Consider the following 26537-nt stretch of genomic DNA (forward strand, 5'->3'; position numbering starts at 1 on the left):
CGAGGACCATCCTACCCTAGCTGAGGAGGATTGATGAATTTTTTTGGTGCTTTGGTTATTTATTTTGAGACAATTTATTATTCTGTTTTGGATAATTTGTAATACTCGTTAACTCTTGGATTATTTTTACTCTGTTTACCCTTGTCCTGTCGAGACATTGAAGGGGTGTAATTTTATTGTGGTTTTTCTCATACTCTATTTTACCCTTTATCCTTTTGAGACAAAGAGGGAGAGTATTTTTTTATTTAGACCAGAATTGTATTTTTAACTGGTCAAGTGATTTTCGTCCCTGAATGGCCAAAGAGAAAGTTTGTTAGTTTCTGATTGGTTGCATTCTGTTAGGCAAAATCACTTCTATGTAATGATGCTTATTAAACAGGGATTCTGTTATATTCAAAATTTACACCTCGGTTTCGTACTTTAAGAAGATTCTGTGCAGAATTCAAAACAATGAAGTTCAAGTCTCTTGCATCCATCTGGACTACATGGTATTCCGTCCTGACGCTCGTCTGCAAAGTATCATCCGTCCGGACGATGAGAACTTTTCGTCTGGAATCCCATCTGTGTCTAGACGCTTCGAACTATTCCAGGTTGCGTCCGTTCAGACATTTCAACAACATGTCTGGACGACTTTTAGTGTTTGACAAGTAAAAGGATTTCCTTTCAAAACACAGATATGGGAAGACAGCTGCAACTGTTCGGACGATGTGGTTATTTCGTCTAGATGCTATCCTTGATAAGGCAAGACATGCAGAAGATTTACAACCATTTGGATGTCAGTCTACATTGTCCGGACGCTCAGTCCTTCTTATGGAAATTGCATGCAGTAAAAGTGCAACCATCCGGACGCTAGGGCCACACCGTCTGGACGCGTCTTTATTCAAGAAAGAATTTTAGGAAATTTGGAATGCCAGTTGCACAGTTGTTTGTCCGGGTGCCCTCGGCTACCGTCCGAACATAGCCTAGAGAAAATTGATTTAGGCTCGATTTAGGTCTTCTATAGCCTAGAAATAGAGGCCTCTAGGCATGTAATTTGTAAGAATTCAGTATTGAATTTTGTAGTGCTTAGAGAGTATATTTTAGGAGTTGCTGTGCTGATCCAATTACTCTCAATGCCGAATTGTTATTGCTTTGTTCGGGTGAAGTCTATTTTAGGGAGGAGTCCTAAGTTAAAGGATCCCATTAAAGACCCCTTCATGTAGGTGACTTGGTTGGGAGGCGTTCGTGTTGGGTTACACGTCAGAGTTCAAGGTACGACCACTGCATAAGGGTATGTGAGTGCTACTGCTTTGTAACTAGCTTTGTCTTCTAAATAGTGGATATCCTGATTTTGACTGTTCCAGAATGGGTTTTCTATTAATTGAGTTTCTACTTCGTTAACAAAATATTTGTGTTATTTAAATTCCGCTTTTACAATATTTTGTTACACATTGCACACACGAACGTTAAATTAGAAGTCACTTATTTTTCAATTGGAGGATGTCCGGATGTTCCTCTAAGCCATCCTGACGATCATCTACGAATATGAGCCACTTGTTTTAACAATCTCCACCTTGTGTGAATATTAGCCACCTTGAAGATAAGCAAGTATTGTACCTCCTCCTAGAACTGGTAAGTTGGGGATGCCACCTCCTTTCATCTCCTTTCTAGCACCTAGAGACATTTATCAAGTCCAAGCATTGCTTGAACTTGTTTGCGGTAACGGGCTTCGTCAACATGTCTGCTGCATTCTCAGAAGTGTGGATCTTCTCAAGTAACAAATCACCTGTAGAAACCGATTCCCTGATCTTGTGAAAGCTCACATCAATATGTTTGGTTCTCGCATGATACACCTGTTTCTTTGCCAAGTAAATGACACTCTCACTGTCACAATGTAGCTGAACTCCACCTTGATGAATACCCAGGTCCCTTACTAACGCTTTGAAACACAAAGCTTCCTTAGCAGCCTCAGCCGCCGCCTTGTACACCGCCTCAGTCGTGGACATTACAAGAGTATATTGGATCATGGATCTCCAATAAATAGGTCCTCTTGCAAGAGTAAACACATACCTTGTGGTCGACCTCCTGTCATCCAAATCCCATGTATAGTCTAGATCTACATACCCCACAATTGACACACCACTCTTCAATCCAGCAAAAGTGATGCCCTAGTCTATACTGCCCTTCAAATACCTGAAAATCCACTTGACTGCATCCTAATGTTGTCTCCCTAGATTTGCCATGAATTTGCTCACCATGCTAATTGCTTGAGCCAAATCTAGCCTAATACATACCATCACGTACATTAGAGAACTTGCCTACGGAACCTTAGACATGTCTTCTGAAAAATAAAGACTCCTAATTTAACGTGTGTGTGATCAATTGTGCAACAAAATATTTAAATGTAGAATTTAAAAGAGACAAATATTTTGTTGACTTAGTGTAAACTCTTATCAGAAGAAAAACCACTCTGGGGCAGCCTAACTGATAAGCGTTGAATGTTGCACATTCAATCCCCTTAACTTGCATATGTTAATTCATTGGCATTGTTATTTGTTTGATTTTTGTGTTGTTTTATTGTTTTCAGGTTTTAAATAAAGATGCAATTAATTCTATTGATTTTGGACTTAAAGCACACTTTGAGAAGACTTAGAAGATATGTTTAAGCTTAACCAATCATAATAGAAGACCTATATGATGTGGTTAAGTTTAATCAAATCAACTGAAGGATTAAGTCGAAATTTCTCCACTAAGAGTTAATGTCGGATTGGATTCAAAATTGGATTTTGCACATGTTACAGTGTTTTAATTATAACTTTTGGCTCAGATTTTGGATTTCAATGAAATTGGTGGCGTTGCAAAGCTAATAAAAAATTGAACAAATATGTCAGAAATAGATTTTCCTTAATTCGGAAGTTTACTATGCCAAAATCATCCTTCAATAAAATACCACAATTCTGGACGAATTTGGAATCCTTTTCCTACTTGGATAGAAGTTTCAATCTCCTAATTTGACAAGAAGACTCATGAGACAATTTTTCTGGAATTTCAAAAGCTTCTAGGCCTCTCCTAATCTCTATAAATAGGCCTCTAAACATTGAAGAAAGACACACTGCTACCTAGAGCAAATTCAGAGAAAAACTTGTTGAAGGCTTGAAGAGTTGAAAAGAAGTAATCATGACAGGAGGCCATTGCAGCAGCGTCATGAGCGACTAAAAACCTTTGTACAGTATTGATGTAGCCCTATCCAAGCACAATGGTTTGATTGTATTTTAATTTAGAGAATTTTAGTTTATGCATATTAGTTGTATAATTATGAGAATTGCTACAATTTGATATTGTTCTTCATCTTTTAATGCAATTGTTCTTCAATTCATAATCAATATTGGTAAAATTCTTCTCTTGTCTTAGAAAGCTTTTTACCTTTATTGAACTCAAATCATTCTTATTTTTTGTGATTATGAGAATGATGCTTATACAACAGGTTTAATTGACATATGATCAAGAGGATTAAATAGGCCATGCCTAGGGAAGACGAATCGTACTACACCTTAGTTTAGTGTAATTTAGGTAGACGATTCGTACCAATTGAAGATGGGTTATACTTTTCCATTGATTGTATGTATCCTATTAAAAACGTAGCTAATCCATGTCTAGGGAAGATGGGTCGTACCGCATCTTGGTGGTTAGGTAGACGGTCAGTGCCAACCGAAGATGGATTATACTTATTATTTAATATGGTAACTTCTTGTTTTTTTATAGCATGCATAAAATGAATTTCTTTAATTAAATACGATTAACCATTGATGTGCGGATAGCGGTGAAGTCAATACTCTACTCTTTCTCTCTCTTATATTTCAATTATCTTTTACGTTTATTTTATGCACTTTAGTTAATTACAAATTGAACAATATTTTCTTTAGTTATTGATAAGCGTTGAATGTTACACATTCAAGCCCTTTAACTTATATATGTTAATTCTTTAGCATTGTTATTTGTTTGATTTTGTGTTGTTTTATTGTTTTCAGGTTTTAAATATAGATGCAATTAATTCCATTAATTTTGGGCTTAAAGTACACTTTGAGAAGACCTAGAAGATATGTTTAAGCTTAACCAATCATATAGGATACCTATATGATGTGGTTAAGTTTAATCAAATCAGGTGAAGGATTAAATCGGAATTTCTCTACTAAGAGTCAAAATCGGATTGGATTCAAATTTGGATTCTGCATATGTCTCAGTGTTTAAATCATAACTTTTGCGTCAGATATCGGATTGTAATAAAATTGGTGGAGTTGGAAAGCTAATAAAAAATTAAACAAATATGTTAGATATAGGCTTTCCCAAATTCGGAATTTTACTATATCAAAATCGCCTCGCAATAAAGAACCACAATTCTGGCCGAATTTGGAATCCTTTTCCTACTTGGATTGAAGTTTCAATCTCCTACTTGGACAAGAAGACTCAAGAGACGATTTTTCTAAAATTACAAGAGCTTCTAGGCCTCTAAACATTGAAGAAAGACACACTGCTACCTAGAGAAAATTCAGAGAAAAACTTCTTGAAGGCTTGAAGAGTTGAAGAGAAGTAATCATGGCAAGAGGCCATTGCAGCAACTTCATGAGCGGCTAAAAACCTTTGTAGGGTATTGATGTAACCCTATCCAAGCACAATGGTTTGATTGTATTTTAATTTAGAGAATTTTAGTTTATGCATGTTGGTTGTATAATTATGAGAATTGCTACAATTTGATATTGTTCTTCATCTTTTAATGCAATTGTTCTTCAATTCATAATCAATATTGGTAGAATTCTTCTCTTGTCTTAGAAAGCTTTTTACCTTTATTGAACTCAAATCATTCTTATTTTCTGTGATTATGAGAATGATGATTATACAACGGGTTTAATTGACATATGATCAAGAGGATTAGATAGGCCATGCCTAGGGAAGACGAATCGTACTACACCCTAGTTTAGTGTAATTTAGGTAGACGATTCGTGCCAACCGAAGATGGGTTATACTTTTTCATTGATTGTATGTATCCTATTAAAGACGTAGCTAATCCATGCCTAGGGAAGACGGGTCGTACCGCATCTTAGTGGTTAGGTGGACGGTCCGTGCCAACCGAAGATGGATTATACTTATGCTTTAATATGGTAATTTCTTGCTTATTTATAGCATGCATAGAATGAATTTTTCTAATTAAATATGATTAACCATTGATGTGCGGATAGTGGTGAAGTCAATACTCTACTCTTTTTCTCTCTCTTATATTTCAATTCTCTTTTATGTTTATTTTTATGCACTTTAGTTAATTACAAATTCAACAATCTTTTCATTAGTTATTTTTAATCTTCATAAACTTGATAGCAATACCCCTGTAGTCCTTGAGGTTCGACACCCTCTCTATAGCCTTATCCTACAAGGATTCGTCCTATTGCGAGTGGTTATTTATTATTGATATATTTTGGTAAACAAAAGACCACATTTTTAATCTTCACAAACTTGATAGCAATACCCCTGTAGTCCTTCAGGTTCGACACCTTCTCTACAGCCTTATCCTACAAGGATTCGTCCTATTGCGAATGGTAATTTTATTATTGATATTTTTGTACACAAAAAGACCACATCACTAACCCAGGAAATCCATTATTCAGAAGACAAATCTAGTAACAGAGCACTTGTACTCACATACCTCTGATGCCGTAGTCATACCTTTAACTTTGACACGTACCTATACGTGAATGCTTCCCAACTAGGTCTTCTACCTGAAGGGGTCTTTAATGAACTACTTTAGCTTAGGGCTCCTCCCAAAACTAGACTTCATTAGGTTGATCAAATCACACAAATAAAACTCTAAAAGAGCTAACTAATTTCACAATCTCTGCCTAAATACACTCTCTTAGCATAATGGAATTCAATACCAAATTCTTACAAAATTACAAGCACAAAGTCCCTTTAAATAGGTTGCTGAAATCCTAATTCTAATCAAACTCGGATTTCCATAGATGGCGTCTAGACGGTCTGTAGGAAAAACCAACTTTGACATCTGTACAGTTGCTAAAATCTTCCTTGTCTCAGAATCTTCCTTTATATCAGTATATTGCAGATCTTGCCTTGTACAGTTCTTTCCATGTTGGTGAATTAATTCTATAATAATATCTGAATATCTTATGAAATACAGTGTCCCTGATTAAGCAGTGCACATATAAGGAATCTTTTTGTCAGTAAAATAAGAACCAATTAGGAACAATTAATTATTCAGAATATTTTCCACATCACAGATCTTTTCTTTCTTGATTAATATATTCTACAATATTTTCACCATACAACTCTTTCCTTTTCTTGAAGAATATTCTGCAATATTCTTTCTTTTTTGGCTTTTTCCTTTTCTCAAGGAATACTCTGTAAGATTCTTCCTTACTTGGCTCTTTCCTTTATTGAATATACCAATTAACTTTTGATACCAAATTTACCAATAATTAAAAACCCAACAAACTCCCCCTTTGGTAGTTCGGTGACAAAACTAATTATTACAAGAAACTCAAGCTAAGAATAATTAAGATCCAACAAAAACTGGTAATCTCTGAGTCTAACATGTTCTTTGAAACATGAACAAACAATTAAACGCATAGAGATTTGAAGTAACAAACCTTACATTGTCATAAAGATAGATCATTGAACACATTAGCATTCTGTGGACCAATCAAAGTAATTACTCCACCTATTAGAGTAATTCACACATTCTCCCCCTTTTTTGTCACGAAATGACAAAAGAAGATCAAACACAATGGCTAGTAATAAAAACAATAACCCATGCATGAAGTACAATACCATGAACAGTAAAACGCATGATATGCAACCTTAATCATTTAACAAAGACTTAATCTTTTGTTTCTCCAACATATGCATCTTAATCAAATCAGCATTAACAGTATTTCTACTAATTAATGATACATCACTACACAAGTATCTATGCATTTCTCTTATACCATCATATTCAATATATGAAAAAGGCAAGTCATGCTTTATAATTGTACCAACCAACAATTCTCCATATCTTTTAGAACAAAATTTTGAGGCACTTACTAACAGAGTTCCTTGATCTCTAGATAGGAGCATTTGCTAAATATCATGATCAGTTTTTCCCCCACAAACCTTCATATGCTTCTGTAGATTTCCAATTCAATGTGAACTGTTAGCTATATATTTATGATCGCAAAACTTGCATTTTTTGCCCATATCCTTGTGTCATTTGGATCTGTAGAAGGAAGTTAATCAAAATGAGTCCAAACTGTTGAGGTCTTCCTACTCTTCTTCTGGACCTTTTTTGTTGTCATCGGATTCGTATGAATAGAAGGATCCTCCATTGTATCTATTTCAACCACATCCTCATCGAATACAACCGAATCTTCGTTAATCAGCTACACACATAATCGTTAGACTTGCCAGAGCATATCTTATGTTGCGTGAGGTTGAATGAGCTTGACTACACTAATTACAAGGAATTGGGATTTTGATCAACAAGTGCTTTAACGCTGCAAGGTTTTTCGATCAGTGACGAATCTCAACCAAGACTGTCAACCTCAATATCTATGTATACATCCTTCTTCATAGGTTGGAAATTATCTTTCAGTCTCCAACTTCGACACTTTTCCCCATTCATTTGTACAAAAAATTTAACTAGAGCGTATAGTTTTTGTGACGACTCATTTTTTTTTTTTGAAAACGTACAAACGGATCTTCACAGTGGCACGACTACATGTCGCTCAGCCAACATATGGCACATGTCCCATAACATGCATCTAATAATCAGAGTTACATTTAACAGCGGAATATAGTAATCAATGTGCAGCGGAACACATATCATAAGCGAAAATACATCTAATATACAACAGTTAATTACAACAAAAGCTATTTACAAGTCTATCTATTTAAGGCTTATATAACATATTACACTAATTACATTCTAAAATATAGGCTCAACAAATACATGTGCCACGTAGGACACGAGCCATAGATAAAATACCCAAAATGCGGACTACCCATGAGTCCGTGACTTATGACTGTCGCGATGTGTTCCAATCATAGTATCACATACGCTAGGTGAACGAGTCAATATTTATATCCGTAGAACTTGCAACCAAAGCATCAATGTATGCACGGTTGCGGGGGTTGCCGCATCCGTACAGGTGGAATTATGAGCCCACCGCCTTAGCATAAATAAATACACTAAGACCTCAGAGGTATACTATTCACTGAGTTTTCGCAAAGAACCAACTTTTCATTTCTAGTCATGCGTACACTATAACAGCCACCAATTTTATAAGCTTTTGTTTGAAAACCTCCATGGCTGATAAAGCGGACACCGACTACTAGAAAACATTTAAACATACTAGGCAACTAAGATTATACGTAGAAGTTCTGTTATAGAAAACAATGGCATTTAAATCATGCAACCATCCGATAGAAATATACATAAGTTCTTTTCCATTGAGACTCTTATGCATACTAATACGTCTAGTAAAACTACTCATAGTGTAAAAACATCACTCATAAAAACAATGCTATACATGCTCATGCTAATGGTTTTATGCCTTGGGAATCGAACCCAAGTATAGTGCTTCAAGGGAATCTAACCTAAGTAAGCACCAGTACCTCAAGGGAATCTAACCCAAGTAGGCACCTCATGGGAATCTAATCCATGGTCAAGGACCTCAAGGGAATCTAACCCAAGTAAGCACCTCATGAGTACTTCAAGGGAATCGAACCCAAGTAAGTACTAGTACCTCAAGGGAATCTAACCCAAGTAGGCACCTCATAGGAATCTAACCCATGGCCGAGGACCTCAAGGAAATCTAACCCAAGAGGCACCTCATGGGAATCTAACCCATGTATAATTTCTCATGGGCTGTGAACCTCACTTCGATGCACGTTTAGCGTTCATATGCTTATGCCTCATGCCTTAAATCAATAAATTTAATTTCATGAATCATGCTTATAACACATGCTTTCTTTATAAAATATAAACAGTTCAATATGTCATTTCTTAAACAATTTGCATAACTTAAATCTCCCATTTTATACTCACTCTAAAATCATATTAATATTCCATTGCAATCACAGTTTTCAAAACTCCCAACCATAACATACAGTGACTCCATTCATTTAAACTCCACATATTATATTCATACTTCAAAACATCATCATAATTTCAATATACTCAAAAGTACTCAAATCATCCAAAACAGTTCATAATCAACATATAGTTGGTTCAGGTTTGTAAAATAATATACATTTTGCAATTCATCATATATGAAAATAATACTTCTCAATGAGTAGAATACTCACCTTGGCTGCGTGGATATAATCACTAGGTCTCCTAGACATCACCTTACAATGTATCACTGTGGAATAACACATTGCGCTATTTAGCATTTTAAATAATTAACACCCTAATTAGCACTTGAATCGCTCAAGACTAAACCGTTGAAAAACCCATAATATTTTTAAGGGTTCCAAACGACTACCCATAAATCTTAGACACTAACTAAAACTCAAACAATACTAACCCAAAGTATTTACTAAGGATTAGATATTAAAATCACTATTTAATTATTTACTTATAATATTAATTACTAACCCGTAATTAATTTCACTAACCCATACATTATTTTCACTAACACTTTTATAATAATATTAGCCCTAAAATTATATTCACTAATCTCTAGCTTATTTCTCACTAACATTTTATCAATATCATTAACTCTAATATTATGTTCATAAATCTTTTTACATCAATTACTAACATAATTTAACTATCTAAATTTTAATCACTTAAAACTCCCAAATTAATTTAACCCATCAAATCAGAGTTTCCAAACTTAAACCATAATTTATTTTACTAACCCATAGCATAATATTGTTATTTAAACATTAATAACACTAACCCATAAGGTTTACTTAGGATTAGGCACAAGAAATTGCAATTAAAATACATAACCCAAAAGTTAGGGTTTGAGGAAACTCACCAAAAATTCACCAAACCAAAACCCATGGTTTGGGTAGTCTCAAGCAAGTTCCAAGTAACCCATTACCTAAAGAAAACACTAGATTAAACTCACATTTCAATATTTTAACCCAAAATTATGAAATCATGAGTTTAGTGTTTTACCTCAAAACGATCGATAGAAATGTAGATCCAAGTGCAATGATCACGTTTCCGAAGACGGATCGAAAATCGGACCGTTAGATCTTCGTAAATCATAGTTTTTCTACAAAAAGACTCCATCTTTTGCTTTCTTTTATTTCTTTATTTTATTTTATTCCTTAATTTCTTTTATATTTATTTTTCATTTCTAATTTCTTTTCTATTATTTCTATTTTATTATTCATTTTATCTCATCTACCATTTTATTATTTGTATTTCTTTTCTAACTATTTTATCTATTTTCTATTTTATTTGGACTTTAAAAATATTCTTTTGCATTTTTAATAACACTAAAATAATTTTAATTAATCATTTACTCAAATTTTATACTCTAATTATTAAATAATGTCTTGGATATTACAGTTTTTTTTTTTTTTGATGAATAAGTAGAAATTGATATTAACAAAAAGAATAGTACTGTACAAACACCGACAAAACCAATTAAACCACAAACAAAATAGAGGAAACCTCTGTAAACTCATCTACCAACTAACAACCAGATTAAACCAAAACATTAAAATCAATGTTCCAGTTCAAACACAAACTAATATTTTCCAGATTCTTCTTAAAACTTCTCTTCCCCGAAACTCTATACCGGACTTCCCAAATGATAGATTTCGATATCTGTTCTTCAGTTTTGATCTGTCCTCCATGCCGAATAGCATTACGAGCCTTCCAAATTTCATAAACGGTGGCACTTAGCACCAACCGACAAAGAACCCCTCTCATGGCCTTCGTCTTCCAACTTCGACACCCTTCCTCAAGAATATCCTCCCAATCATTTGGAGGATTTGGTATATTACACCGTTCCATACAAGTTCGCCATAAGCGAGAACAAAACCCACAACCAAAAAATAGGTGATTTCTACTCTTTGTACCATTCCGACAAAATACACAAGCAGTGTCTCCCTTATACCCCCATGCAAGCATTCGATCTCCAGTTGTAAGTCTATTCTTAAACACCAACCAAAGAATAAAAGCTTGCTTATAGATGGAGTAAGAGTGCCAAACCAAAGGCCACCAGTTGACACAGCTTCTCTTAATTCGGAAGTGGTTCCATGTATCTGCACTAACATAAACACCAGAACGAGAGATTGTCCAAACAGGAGAATCAACAACACCCAAGTGCACTTCTGGAAGTTTAGTTTGAATTTCTACAAGATCTTCAGAGCGAGCCGGTCTCCAACACCATATACCATCCTTCAAGACAGAACATAATTTGGCCTCCAAATTGCTACAAGAATCATACACAATTCTGAAGCCAAACTTCTCCACTAAGGGACCAAAAGGATGCCAGTTATCCATCCATAAATGGATATTTTCTCCAGTACCCACCTCAAATCGAATCAAACCTCTAGCCAAATGTCGAAATTTGAGGAGCTTTCTCCAGCACCATGAACCATTTTGAGGGGTAGAAACATTCTAGAAACTCTTCCCCTTCAACAAATAGGCTTGCATCCAAGCCACCCACAAAGAGCTAGACCGAGCAAACATCACCCATATATGTCTCATAATTGCCAAGATGTTCCAGGACTCCAAGTCTTTCAATCCCAAACCTCCCTCCTTCTTAGGAAAACAAACATCCTTCCAAGCCACTTTTGCCTTTGCATTATCCTCAACCCCACCATTCCAAAGAAACCGGTTAAAAACTTGGCTTATATCCTTGAGAACCTTCTTAGGAAGGATAAAGATACTCGACCAGTATACTTGGAGACAAAAAAGCACAGAGGACAACAACTGCAACCGACCCGCAAAAGAAAGTTTTTTGGAAGTCCAAGAGTTAATCATGCCTGTAATTCTATCAACAAGAGCCTTACAATCCCTAGCTGATAGCTTTGAGGAAATCAAAGGGATCCCAAGATATCTGACCGGGAGAAGTCCTTCCTTCATCTGCAGATCTTCAAGCAAGAGTGCCCTCATTCCATCAGAAACTCCAGCACAGAACAGTGAACTTTTAGAGGGGTTTGCCTTCAAACCTGAAATCTGTTCAAACTCGAGCAGTGATATTACAGTTTTGACCAAGAGAGTGTAATAAAAGGCTCTCAATTTATCGCATGTCTACAAAATGATGCTTGTGATTTATCGCTTGAACTCTACCTATCATCTATTTAAAGGTGGCTTTGTTGTCAACAATGTTAGCTTCTTTTTCTTTTTCTTTCTCTTTTTTATTTTTATTTATTTATTTATTTTGAATACATAAAAGTATTTTTAAAACCGTGACAAAACGAAGCATTTCCCCTTTGTACAGATTAAGAATTTCCAAGGCTAACCCTTTGAACTACAAAGGTCCTTGAGATTATGTGCACGTCGCCAACCCTCCCCCACATGTTCTATGAAAGTATCGATGGCAGAGTTCGGTGAACCAAAGAAAATCAATATGCAGATCAGTATTTTGAGGGAAAAGTTATGGGAAGCCATCCCTGACTCAGTCAAAGAAATTCCATGGTAGAAAGCGGAGAAAATACTGATGGAGCGGTTACTTTTCCTGGGACAGAAGGCATTAAAGTGGACTCTTATTATTCTATTTGTTTGTAGCTCCTTATCGGATGTCATATTTTCCATCTCAAGAAACCAAGAACTGATGATTCCGCTTGGTCTCTTTGTTGGCTGCTTGATGACTGATTTCTTGAAAGAGGTATCACCACTACAAAAAAAATTGGTTTTTGCCACTTGCAATTCGCCACGTGTACAGTCACTGTACACGTGGCGAACTGTTAGCCACGTGCAAGTGGCCACGTAAATACACGTGGTGAATCAGATCAACACTAATTGCACAATTAGCCGCGTGTATAATAATACACGCGGCCACCTGTTGGCCACGTGTATTATTATACACGCGGCTAATTGGCCGCGTGTATTATTATACATGCAGCCAAATGTGAAATTTTTTTAAAATATTTAATTCTGTTTTTTAATTTCTTTTTATTTACAATATATATATATATATATATTTTACTAAAATTCTCCAAAATTATTTTATTTAAAAATATCACAAAATCAAATTACACAAATTAATCAAAACAATAATATTTAAAAATTTGAATACCATGTACTAATAAATGTATTCGTTACTAACAACAATAACTTACACAACAATATTAACAAATTTAAAAATCTTGATCTAATAAAGTTATTCATTACTAACAAAAAAAAAAATACACAAAATATCTACAAATCTGGAGGACGTCGCTGCGGATCACGAGGTGCAGTCCCGGGCGTGAACTCGCCAACCGGCGATTATCCCGCAAGAGATGGTGTAACGGGCGATGGAGTCCCGAGAGGGGATTGTTGGCTCAGCAATTGTCCAACAGGCGACACCAGACCAATCGTTGTCGCATTACCTGCAAGTTAAAAAAATAATTAACCTATATAATATTATATGCAAATTTAAACAAGTAATAAGAACAAATTAAAAATAAACCTAAGTGTATACATAATATGAACCATACCTGCAGGCGCACTACTAACAGACGACGTACTACCTACGTGTGCAGGTGAAGACTGCTGAGCACCAGGGCATACGAACGATAATCCTGTAGAGGACATGAAGGCCTCAAACTGTCGCATGCGCTGCTCCACAGCATCCAACTGTCGTAGGCGCTGCTCCATGCTGTCAGCCCGCTCTCTCTCGGCCCGCACTATGCCCTCCAACCCGTCATTCCTCTCTCTCTCGGCCCGTAACATGATATCCATCTCCGCATTTTTGTTGGCAGCCCAATCCTGAGATGTGCCCTTGGCCGGTCCCCCCCCGTGTGCGGGCCTTATACGAGAAACAAGTCCCGCGAACAGGAGTAATGTTCGGCCCAACCTGCCGAACCCTACCCCCATACTCGGGTCGCCCAAGTGCCTGCTCGTACGCGTCGCCAGGTGCCCAACGCACCGTATCTGATGAAACGGATTCCGTGGCAGCAGGATCAGTGGACAAACTCTGTGTCATCCACTCTTGTACGTCGTCAACATACAATACACTGATAATTAATAAATATTTTATCACACGCATAACTAATAAATATTAATAACATAGAACAGTAGCATACGCATAGGTCCAGTGTCCGCTCGTTCAGATAAGTGCCGTCTTTCCTTGTGTGCGTCTTCACAAACGACTCGGCGCGAGTAGGGGGCGTGCCAGATGTAGTTGCCTGTCGCCATACAGTATAAATATATAACAAACATTGGATATTCATTTAATGTTATAAAAGAACAATTACGCACAAATAAGAATTAAAACATTTACATATTGTTTCATACCTCATCGTGATTAAATCTGACATAACTTTTGGACCCCAGACTATGGGGGATGTCATTCTGCTCCCGCAGCCGTTCATTCGTTCAGACCTCGCCTTTGCATTGAACATTCCGAAAATAAATGTAAGAATTAACACACATATGTGCTATGATTAAATGAACTATTCATTAAAAACACACAACATTATAGTAATACATTCAAAGACCTACATACCTGATTTCTTTTTGTGCACCACTCGTGCAGTACGTCCTCCACATACGTTCGGTCATACTTATCAAAAAACGTATCTGGCATTCTCGCACGTATTGTCAATGGCGTGTCACCGTCTCGAATATTTAGTTGGGTCCTCAACTTCGACTTCCACGAACGGTGCTTACGGCCCATATCACCCCAGAATTCGTTCTGTGCGAGACGCTGGTCGACGGATACGGGTACAAAAAATTCTTGTTGCACATTCAATTTAAGGAATAATTTTAGCAGTTCAATAAAAACTTAATCTTAACTTTAATTTCACTAAATACATATATTAGTTTCATACACATACCATTATGGCATCCCACATTGTCCGCTTAATCTGCTTATCTACCTTTGCCCATTCGTCTCGCAAGTGAATGTGGGACCTGCTCCGTAAAAGCTTGCCCGCATCCCGTCTATAACGATTGCATGCTCGTCCCACGGGTTGTGTTGCAGCATTGTACTGCAACACAACTTTCTTCCCCCTCGGGAGCACCCAATTTCTCTCTGGGTCCTTAATCACCTCAAAATAGATGCTCCCGTCTGGGTTATACCCTAGTCAATAAATATAAAACGTTAATATATTAACACTAAATAACTTAATTATATTAATATATTAATAAATTAAAAATTCAATTTAAATATTATACGAACTTACTAAATTAAAATATAATGATGTAAAAAAATGTACCTACCCATCAGCCGAATATGGTCGGTCGCTATGAGCTCAGTCGCTGGGTCGCCAGCATGCTCCTCGCCTACCTCATCTGCCGGGTGAGGCTCATCATGCTGATCGTCATCTGAAGACATATCCTGGGGGACATCATGGGCCAACTGATCAAGACCCAACATCACATCGTCCCCCTCATGGGGCATCTGGCTCTCCCCCACATATGGGTCCAGAAAGCGGCAACTGGCTCTGTCCAGAAACAGGCACCTGACTCTCCCCAGGTGCCGGGCCCTGGCCCCCTGCCGGTACCGACATCTGTCCCGACCGCATAGCCGGCAGAGGCATCCCCCCCCCCCCCCGCTGTGACAGCGGGAATCTGTCATCCTGAGTCTCACTATCAGGGTTCACTGGCATAGATGGTGTAAGGGGGTATGGATAGTACAACGGGAATCTGCTCAGATCATGACACTCTGCCGCCCACCATCGATCAATATGACCCGGTGAGGTCATCCCCAACTGCGAGAACGTCGTGTACGGAGAAGGAGAATATCCAGCTGAGCTCGTCTCGCCGGGATCTGACCTGCTCATCCCCGCCGTACCCGGGAGCAATGGTCTATAAACGGCGTCCGGGTGGTGTGGCCACGGTGTAGTCTGTAGTGCCGCTGACATCGCCGGTGTCGACGTAGGCGGGTATGGAGAAGGAGAATATCCAGCTGCGCTCGTCTGCCCGGGATCTGACCTGCTCATCCCCGCCGTACCCGGGGGCAATGGTTTATAAACGGCGTCCGGGTGGTGTCGCCAGGGTGTGGTATGTAGTGCCGCTGACATCGCTGGTGTGGATGTAGTCGTGCAAGGCACGGGTAGGCGTGGTGCACGATGTGCGCAAGTAGGGGGTCTTTGGTCCATCGAAAACTGCGAACAAAAATGTAGACAAATTATTTGAAATTCGTATTAGTTTTGATATTAAAAAAGAATATGCATATTATACAATGAGCTCTATGCAAAATAAGAAAGTATTTTGAGTTTAAGCGAATTGTACCAACAATAAATATAGCAATCATTGTATAACAGGAGCTTCAATCGGATCAATGTCGGGCCTGTCGTGATCGAATTCATCATTCATATCATGCAGGTCATCAGTGGGTAGTACGAGCGGTACACACTCATGATATGCATTATCTGCATCACTACTCCCTTCCCCCTGACCAACATCGTACACGTTGCGCGGTTTAGTCCTCACGGCACAAACCCAGTTTGGGTTCCTTCCATCCTCGACATAAAACACTTGGTCTACCTGAGATGTAAGCACGTAAGGCTCGTCGGTAAGCAGTTCTCCCCTGTGGACGAGGTGAGTGAAGTTGACAAACGCTAGGCCATAATCGTCGACTCTGAATCCTCTGTCCAACGTGGGGTCCGCCCAATTGCACTTAAATAGGACGTACGTAGTCCTATCGTAGTACTCGACCTCAACTACATCGGTTAATTGCCCGTAGTAGGTTTAGCATTCAACGGTTGGCACACATACGCCGCTGTTCTGAGTCCTCCTTCCCACATCATGGGCTAGCGTGCGGAACAGTTTTCCGTTTACCACGTATCTGTTATACTTCACTGCTGTCTCCTTCAACCCTCTACTGCGCATAACCAATTTCTGCCCCAATTCCTTCCTACGTTGATCGTCAAGGCCATCAACCTATGTTATCATTTCATATATTAAAAGAATACATCGGTTAATAGCGGCATATTGTCGAACCCTATCTTAAAATGACACTGAACATAGGTAAATATTATATACCAAAATACCACTATTCCTTACATATGCGCGGTACCACTCGCAGAACTGCTCATGATGTTGGGCTTCAATTAGAGCGTCCGTGATGCGACCCCTAACGCATGATCACCTAATAGCGTCTTTGTGCATCCTACATTCAGCGGACATAATTAAAAAACTACTTCTTATCAATTATATCATTTGAATCCGGTTCAATATGTAAACACTACTTACATCCGCAAATTGAGAAACTCTTCAGAGTTGAACACAATATAACGATGAATCTGATGCATCGTCAACCGGTTCAACCTAACTCGCGTTCCCGCCCCCTTGGAACCATCAGGATTTCTCAAAGGTCTATTGTGAAAGGTTGGTGCATTTTCTAGATATCTCGAACAGAACGTTACTAGCTCGGTCGCTATGTAACCTTCTGCAATGCACCCCTCAGGAGCCGCTTTGTTGCGCACATTCGACTTGAAACCCCCAAGACTCCTGGTTGACACACATAAACATTAAGGGCTTGTCCCCGTTTAATGCCACGAGTTATATATATATATATATATATATATATATATATATATATATATATATATATATATATTTTGCAAAATTTTACCTCTCTGCCGGGTACATCCACCTATATTGAATGGGACCGCCGAGTCTACACTCGCGCACAAGATGCATGACCAAGTGGACCATGCTAGTAAAAAACCCAGGAGGAAATACCTGTTCCAGCTTGCATAGTGTGATGCAGACGTCACCCTACAGTCTGTCCATCTCAGCTTGAGTTAGCTTGGTCGAGCATATGCCTCTGAAAAATGCTGAAATCTCAACGATAGGTCTGACAACTTTGTCTAGTAGTGAATGACGCAATGCAATTGGTAGAAGCTGTTGCATCAGTATGTGGCTGTCATGACTTTTTAACCCTGAAATTGTACGGTCCTTCTTCCGAACACACCGTGAAATGTTCGATGCATATCCGTTTGGAACTCTCACATTTCGAAGAACCTTTAAAAAGCTTTCTTTATCCTCCCTGGACATCGTGTGACAAGCCGCGGGTATATATGTTTTACCGTTTGCGGCAGTGAATGGATGCAATTTAGGTCTCAACCCCATCTCCTGCAAATCCAGCCGAGCTGCCAAGTTGTCCTTCGTTTTCCCTTTGATGTCCAAAATAGTGCCAAGTATATTGTCCATGACATTTTTCTCTATGTGCATGACATCAAGATTTTGCCGAAGCAAATTGTCCTTCCAGTACGGCAATCTAAAGAAAATACTTTTCTTCTTCCACACAACATCATCAGCACCCCGTGCACCCGTCTTCCACTTCTTTCGTCTCGTCTTACCCGCGTTCTCATCCCCAAACGCAACTCCGTCCAACTGTTGGAGGATCTCGTCCCCGCAAGGCACATCAGGAGCACATTCTAACTCCTCAGTCCCATCAAACGTTCTTCTGTTCAGCTGCCACAGATGTTCAGTTGGCAAGTACCTCCTGTGTCCCATGTAACAAAATTTACAACCGTTCTTCAAATGTTTAGAACGTGTCGAATACATGCAACAAGGACATGCCTTCACACCTTTGTTAGGCCAACCGGATAAATTTGCATACGCCGGAAAGTCATTTATTGTCCACATCAACTGAGCTCGCATATTGAAATTCTCCATCTTCGCAGCATCTAGTGTTCATACCCCTACACCCCACAGCTCCAACAGCTCATCAATCAGTGGCTGAAGGTAGACGTCGATATCCATACCAGGTGAGCTCGATCCAGGGATAACCAGTGACAGGATGAACGACGTCTGTTTCATGCACATCCAAGGGGGCAAATTGTACGATACAAGCAATACGGGCCATGTGCTGTGGGATGTACTCATGTTCCCAAATGGATTGAATCCATCTGCTGTCAGTCCAAGCCGTACGTTCCTACTGTCTGCCATGAAATCCGGATGTAGAGTGTCGAACGATCTCCATGCCTCACCGTCTGCGGGGTGCCTCAATACGCCGTCCCTAGTGCGGCCTTCTGCATGCCATCTCATATTGTGCGCAGTGTGCTCCGACATGAATAACCTCTGTAGCCGTGGGATGAGTGAAAACCATCTCAACACCTTCACTGGACGGTTTTTCCTCGACGATATTACCTCACCATCCTGATCTAAATGTACATCAGCCATCCACTTAGATTCTCCACATACGGTGCAGGTATCTAAGTCTTTATTGTCTTTCCAGAATAACATACAATCATTACGGCACGCCGGAATCTTCTCATACCCGAGACCTATGGAACTGAGAAATTTCTTCGCCTCGTACGTATTAACCGGCAAGGCCTCATCGCAAGGAGGCAATAACTGACTGACAAGCTCAAGAATATCAGAAAACATCTTGTTACTAATACCTCCAATGCACTTCAAGTTGTAGAAATGTATAGTTGCACTCAATTTACTGTGTTTTGTACCGGGGTGAAGTGGCTTGTCGGCAGTCTTCAACAACTCAACGTACTTCAATGTGTCCCTTGCAGGGGTTCCTTCATTTACTTCTCCGGGCTGGCCAACATGATCGGTTTCACCTACTTCGTGCACGCCGAAGGCGTCACGCAACATGGCGTGCATGTCACCACCTTGTTTCAGTTCTCCGCCTTGTTCTGTGACTTCTACAGGTTCAATGCCACGGGGAGCCGTATCTGTGACACTGGGATGGTCGTGACCCCGAATAGGAGCAGCAGGGTTTAGGGTAGTCTCACCTTGCATATACCAGAAACCGTATCCCGTGGACATTCCCTTCCCCCCTGTCAGGTGGGCAAGAACGTAATCTGGGGGGTGCCGCTGGTTATTCCGGCAGTACTTACATGGGCAGTAAATTTTGCCATCAGCAGCCCTATAGTTACGAACGGCGAATGCCACGAACGCTCTACACCCGTCGTTATACTGTGTCGTACCTCTAGGTGCTGACATCCACGACTTGTCCATATTCCTCTGTACGTGAGTTAACAGTCTGAAACGAAATATGTTATTTGATTACAGCAAATAAAGTGCTTGTTTGTTTAATGTTTGTTTTAAACAGTTAACTCAAAGTATCGTTTTTTAATATTTTTTTTAGGGTTTAGGGTTTTTTCTTTTTAGGTTTTAAGGTTAGGGTTTAGGTTTTTAAGGGTTTAGTTTTTAGGGTTTAGGTTTTAATATTTGTAGGGTTTAGGGTTTTTAGGGTGTAGGGTTTTAGGGTTTAGGGTTTAACTAAAATAAAATAGTAATAAAAAAAATTTTAAAAAAAAAGAGATCTCGAACCTTTTTCTTTTATATTTTTTAATATTCTTCTTTCATTTTTTAGGGTTTAGGGTTTTTTTTTTTTTTTTTAGGGTTTAGGGTTTTAGGTTTTTAGGGTTTAGTTTGTAGGGTTAGGGTTTGGGTTTACCTCACCATAAAAAAGTAATTAAAAAAAAAGAGATCTCTCCCTTTTTAATTTTTTTCTTTTTTAATATTCTTCTTTCTTTATTTAGGGTTTAGGGTTTTAAGGTTTCTTTTTTTCGGGTTTAGGGTTAAAAAGGTTAGGGTTTAGGTTTTTAGGGTTCTAGTTTTTAGGGTTAGGGTTTTAAGGTTAGGGTTTAGGTTGTTAGGGTTTAGTTTTTAGGGTTAGGGTTTTAAGGTTAGGGTTTAGGTTGTTAGGGTTTAGTTTTTAGGGTTAGGGTTTTAAGGTTAGGGTTTAGGTTTTTAGGGTTAGGGTTTTAAGGTTAGGGTTTAGGTTGTTAGGGTTTAGTTTTTAGGGTTAGGGTTAAAAAGGTTAGGGTTTAGGTTTTGAAGGTTTAGTTTTTAGGGTTAGGGTTTTAAGGTTAGGGTTTAGGTTTTAGGGTTTAGGGTTTAGAATTTAGGGTTTAGGTTGTTAGGGTTTAGTGTTTAGGGTTTAGGGTTTAGGTTGTTAGGGTTTAGTTTTTAGGGTTAGGGTTTAGGTTTTGAAGGTTTAGTTTTTAGGGTTAGGGTTAAAAAGGTTAGGGTTTAGGTTTTTAGGGTTAGGGTTTTAAGGTTAGAGTTTAGGTTGTTAGGGTTTAGTTTTTAGGGTTAGGGTTAAAAAGGTTAGGGTTTAGGTTTTAAAGGTTTAGTTTTTAGGGTTAGGGTTTAGGTTTTAGGGTTTAGGGTTTAGGTTGTTAGGGTTTAGTTTTTAGGGTTAGGGTTTAGGTTTTGAAGGTTTAGTTTTTAGGGTTAGGGTTAAAAAGGTTAGGGTTTAGTTTTTAGGGTTAGGATTTTATGGTTAGGGTTTAGGTTGTTAGGGTTTAGTTTTTAGGGTTAGGGTTTTAAGGTTAGGATTTAGGTTGTTAGGGTTTAGTTTTTAGGGTTAGGGTTTTAAGGTTAGGGTTTAGGTTGTTAGGGTTTAGTTTTTAGGGTTAGGATTTTAAGGTTATGGTTTAGGTTGTTAGGGTTTAGTTTTTAGGGTTAGGGTTTTAAGGTTAGGGTTTAGGTTGTTAGGGTTTAGTTTTTAGGGTTAGGGTTTTAAGGTTAGGGTTTAGGTTGTTAGGTTTTAGTTTTTAGGGTTAGGGTTTTAAGGTTAGGGTTTAGGTTTTAGGGTTTAGGGTTTAGGGTTTAGGTTGTTAGGGTTTAGTTTTTAGGGTTAGGGTTTAGGTTTTGAAGGTTTAGTTTTTAGGGTTAGGGTTTAGGTTTTTAGGGTTAGGGTTTTAAGGTTAGGGTTTAGGTTGTTAGGATTTAGTTTTTAGGGTTAGGGTTAAAAAGGTTAGGGTTTAGGTTTTAAAGGTTTAGTTTTTAGGGTTAGGGTTTTAAGGTTAGGGTTTAGGTTTTAGGGTTTAGGGTTTAGGTTGTTAGGGTTTAGTTTTTAGGGTTAGGGTTTAGGTTTTGAAGGTTTAGTTTTTAGGGTTAGGGTTAAAAAGGTTAGGGTTTTGGTTTTTAGGTTAGGGTTTAGTTTTTAGGGTTAGGATTTTAAGGTTAGGGTTTAGGTTGTTAGGGTTTAGCTTTTAGGGTTAGGGTTTAGTTTTTAGGATTAGGGTTTTAAGGTTAGGGTTTAGGTTGTTAGGGTTTAGTTTTTAGGGTTAGGGTTAGGGTTTTAAGGTTAGGGTTTAGGTTGTTAGGGTTTAGTTTTTAGGGTTAGGGTTTTAAGGTTAGGGTTTAGGTTGTTATGGTTTAGTTTTTAGGGTTAGAGGTTTAAGGTTAGGGTTTAGGTTTTAGGGTTTAGGGTTTAGGGTTTAGGGTTTAGGTTGTTAGGGTTTAGTTTTTAGGGTTAGGGTTTTAAGGTTAGGGTTTAGGTTGTTAGGGTTTAGTTTTTAGGGTTAGGGTTAAAAAGGTTAGGGTTTAGGTTTTAAAGGTTTAGTTTTTAGGGTTAGGGTTTTAAGGTTAGGGTTTAGGTTTTAGGGTTTAGGGTTTAGGGTTTAGGTTGTTAGGGTTTAGTTTTTAGGGTTAGGGTTTATGTTTTGAAGGTTTAGTTTTTAGGGTTAGGGTTAAAAAGGTTAGGGTTTAGGTTTTTAGGTTAGGGTTTTAAGGTTAGGGTTTAGGGTTTTAAGGTTAGGATTTAGGTTTTTAGGGTTTAGTTTTTAGGGTTAGGGTTTAGGGTTTAACTAAAATAAAAAAGTAATAAAAATATCTCACTCTTTTGTAGGGTTTAGGGTTTTTAGGGTGTACGGTATTTTGGGTTAGGGTTTAGGGTTTATGGTTTTTGCTTGTTTTTTAGAGTATAAAGTTTAGGGGTTTGGTTTTGAGATTAGAGTATAGGGATTTTTATATTGGTTTTGATTTAGGGTTTAGGGTTTATTGTTTAGACCTTTGTTATAAATTGAATAATAAAAGAAATTATTATAAATGGTAGACGGTGGCCAAATTTAATTTTCTGTATCTATCCAATAATTGTTGGATACGATCATTTTATTATAAAATGATGGCGAGTTTACTTTGAAATTTTTTTTTTTGTTTGTAAAAAAATTACCTGAAAATGAACAATTAAACTTTTTTTTTTTGTTCTTAAAAAACCCAAAAATTTTTGAAATAGTACCGCATACTTATTTATATTTTATTGGTTTGCATCATTGATTTTATGATGAAGTTAATAAAATAATGGTGAGATTGTTTAATCTGTTCAAATGTTTTAGCATAAATTGCCACAAATAATAATCCACACACCAATTTGTAGTACAGTAAAACATATTACAAAAAAGAAAAATAACACAACTGTACGAATATTTTCCATGCATAACGACCAACCACATCAAAACACATAAAATTACACAACAATAGATATTCAAACCCAACAAAATTAACAGCATTGCATAGACCATTATTAATTGCTAAATTCACAATTATTATATGAAACTATTAAAAAAATTAGAAACAGATTTTAAACAAATTAATTTAAATGCACCAAGTTTATTATAGCCAAAATTAAAGAAAAAAAATTAAATTTAAAATTACTCACAAATATTTTTTTTGGGTGTATTTTATGCTCCTTAGCCAAAATGTACCTGCATTAAAACATATTAGTCCCAAAATAATATCCCTCCCAAAATAGCAATCACGTACAAGGCAGAGAGAGAGAGAGAGAGAGAGAGAGAGAGAGAGAGAGAGAGAGAGAGAGAGAGAGAGAGAGAGAGAGACCGGGAGAGGTTTCAGAGAGAGAGAGAGATAGAGACAGAGAGATAGATGTAGAGAGAGAGAGGTCCGGACCTAGGGTTCCTACTGTGGTTCGGTTAGAGAGAGAGAGAGAGAGCTAGAGAGAGAGAGAGTTAGAGAGAGAGACAGAAAGATAGAGAGAGAGACAGAGAGAGGGAGAGAGAGATAGGTCCGGACCTAGGGTTAGGGTTCCTGGTTCGGTTAGAGAGAGAGAGAGATCTAGAGAGAGAGACAGAGAGAGAGAGAGCATGCACCTATAGGATGGTGCACGCGTGGTGCAGTGACGGCCGGAGAGGGAGCTGGCCGGAGAAGACAGCGGAGGGCGGTGGTCGCTGCGGACGTCCGTGATCGACGGAGACGGAGAGGGAGAGAGAGAGAGAGAGAGAGAGAGAGAGAGAGCTGAGTGGGAGAGAGAGAGCTGAGGGAGAGAAATGCGTGGATCGAGGGTAGCTTCCTCTGGAAGCTACCCTTTTTTAAAAAAAAAAAAAAATTTAATTAAAAATTAGGCCAGGTGGCGCGCGGGAATTGTCCCGCGCAAGTCACCTGGCCAAAAATTGGCCGCGTGGCATAATGCCACGCGGCCAATTAGAGAAGTTTATACTAATACACGTCTCTATCTGTTTTTTTTTTTTTTCTTTTTTCTTTTTTCTTTTTTTTGAAAAACGAAAATATAGGGTTTACTTATATAGAGTTAGGGTTTTATTAGATTGTATTCCATTAACGTAAATCCTAATTAGAGTTAGGGTTTACTTATAAGTATACCATATATATGTAAAGTACTCAACACGTAAAACGTAAATATACTATAAACATATTGCACGTAGCCTATAACCCCTAACCCTATGTCTATATACTATATATAGCCATAAACCCTAACGTACTTTGTTATGTTGCATTTTTTTTTTTTGTTCATCGCCGTATAATTATGCATATATATATAGCACAAATTTGGTTTAATTATGCATTTAGTACTCTATATAAACATAAACCTTAACACTAAGTGTATATACCTATTATATATATCTATAAACCCTAACCCTAAGTGTATATATATACTATATATAGCTATACTGTATATAGCTATATAAGTATACTATATATATATATATATATATATATATATATATATATATATATAGCCATAAACCCCAATGTTAGGGTATATACAAGTAACTATAAAGGTATATAGTTTCGGCACGCCGTTTACATGCATGCATGCATGCATATATTATATATATGTATATACAAATATGACAAGATAGTTTTGAAATACAAATACAAATACAAACACAAACACATGCAACCCTAAGTGTATGTACTGTACAAATTGCTAAACCGTAAACTATAAATTAAAACTAAACCGTAAACTATAAATTAAAACTAAATCCTAACCCTAAGTATATATATACTATACTAAACCCATAAAATTGAACCCTAAAACTCATAATCTTAACTCTAATCTTAAGTGTATGTACCATATGTAAGCCATAAAGCCACTCCTTAACCCTAATATTAAGTGTATGTACTATATGTAGGCCATAAACCCTAACCTTAACCCTAACCCTAAATATATATACTATATATATAGTTATAAACCCTAACTCTAGGATCAAATGATAGTTCGACCAAGTTTTGAACATTGAACTGGATCAAATGATAGAGGCATGCAATTTTATACTTGTGTAAGGTATACTATAATGATCGGGACCACAAGGCCAACACATTCAGATGGATGTTCTACGAACCCTAACCCTGAGAGTATGTACTACACATACAATAAATTAAGTCCTAACGCATAAACCATATTCAAGAAACTCAACCTGCATGTAAACCCTAAAACATAACCATAAGTACAATACATACTAAATATAGCACAAATTTATTGTTGAGGTATATAATAATTATTTTTTATATAAATAAATTCAAGAAAATTTAAATACAAGTATTGAACAAAACTAATTAGTTTATAAACTCCAATTTGGTATAGGGTACATAATAATATTATCATGTACATACTATTTGTTTGGATTTTTTTTTTTTTTTTAAAAAAAAAGAATTCCAAAAATATTTTTTCAAAAAACACCAGTTGGCCACGTGTATTTTATACACGTGTCCAACAGAATGCCACGTGTAATTTATACACGCGGCCAATTGTTTCTATGCCACATATGGCCACGTGGCCAGAGACACACGCTGCCATCTGGCCGCGTGTCTACAGTAACCGGTACTGTAGACACGCGGCGATTTTCATAGTTTTTTGTAGTGCACGGGAACTGTTTCGCAACTCAGAGGTATATTTTTCTATGCATTCTTCCTGTTTGTTTTCAATCTCTTATTCTGTATATAATCTTGAGTTAATTTCTTCTTTTTTTATTTTATATACATTTTATCTTCATGTATATACAACATTGATTTCTGCAATAGGAGAAAGGTTTGAACCGGCAATTTATGGGCATCGGTTGATTCTTAGTTCTTATTAAGAAATCAAATGCTATAAAAATGGAAATCAACTATTAACATACCGACGGTGGCGGTACCGGATGCGACATCGGCGGAAGAGAGAGAGCGGCAGAGAGATGGGGAGAGTGTTGCGATGGCGGTAGTCGGCAATGAGCGCCGAGCGGAGAGCAAAGACTAGAGAGACTGAGACAGAGAGTGTCGAGCGGGTCCAGGCGTCTAGTGGGACTGCGGGAAGAAGAAGAAGGGGCGGCGGCGCGGAGGTGAAGAAGAAGAGAAGGGCGGTGGCAGCACGAATCTGATTCAGCTGAAAAAATAAAAAATAAAAAATAAAAAATAAAAAAAAAATAAAAAATAAAAAATCGTGTCTGGCAGGTCA

The 26537-nt window shown here is 37.7% G+C and overlaps 2 protein-coding genes across 2 annotated transcripts; both read right to left on the reverse strand.

Annotated features, from left to right (window-relative positions):
* Window positions 1–10690: 10690 nt before the first annotated feature.
* On the reverse strand, window positions 10691–11494 carry LOC133879146 (uncharacterized). Its single transcript, XM_062317690.1, has one exon. The coding sequence runs from the start codon at window positions 11492–11494 to the stop codon at window positions 10691–10693; it is 804 nt and encodes a 267-aa protein (XP_062173674.1).
* A 1749-nt stretch (window positions 11495–13243) lies between these two features.
* On the reverse strand, window positions 13244–13913 carry LOC133879520 (uncharacterized). The gene is made up of 2 exons (XM_062318097.1): window positions 13639–13913; window positions 13244–13530 (listed from the first exon to the last, which is right to left on the reverse strand). Exons 1-2 carry the CDS (start codon window positions 13880–13882, stop codon window positions 13427–13429), a joined length of 348 nt encoding a protein of 115 aa, XP_062174081.1. The 5' UTR covers window positions 13883–13913; the 3' UTR covers window positions 13244–13426.
* Window positions 13914–26537: the final 12624 nt, after the last annotated feature.

Source organism: Alnus glutinosa, chromosome 10, assembly GCF_958979055.1.
Source record: "Alnus glutinosa chromosome 10, dhAlnGlut1.1, whole genome shotgun sequence".
NCBI classification, from domain to species: domain Eukaryota; kingdom Viridiplantae; phylum Streptophyta; class Magnoliopsida; order Fagales; family Betulaceae; genus Alnus; species Alnus glutinosa.

Bases quoted from the DNA above. Each gene is read 5' to 3' on its own strand.
- LOC133879146 (XM_062317690.1), bottom strand. From the start codon at position 11,494: ATGGATAACTGGCATCCTTTTGGTCCCTTAGTGGAGAAGTTTGGCTTC.
- LOC133879520 (XM_062318097.1), bottom strand. From the start codon at position 13,882: ATGGATATCATGTTACGGGCCGAGAGAGAGAGGAATGACGGGTTGGAG. The intron at 13,531-13,638 runs GTATGGTTCATA...TTTAACTTGCAG, and splicing joins TGTTAGTAGTGCGCCTGCAG to GTAATGCGACAACGATTGGT.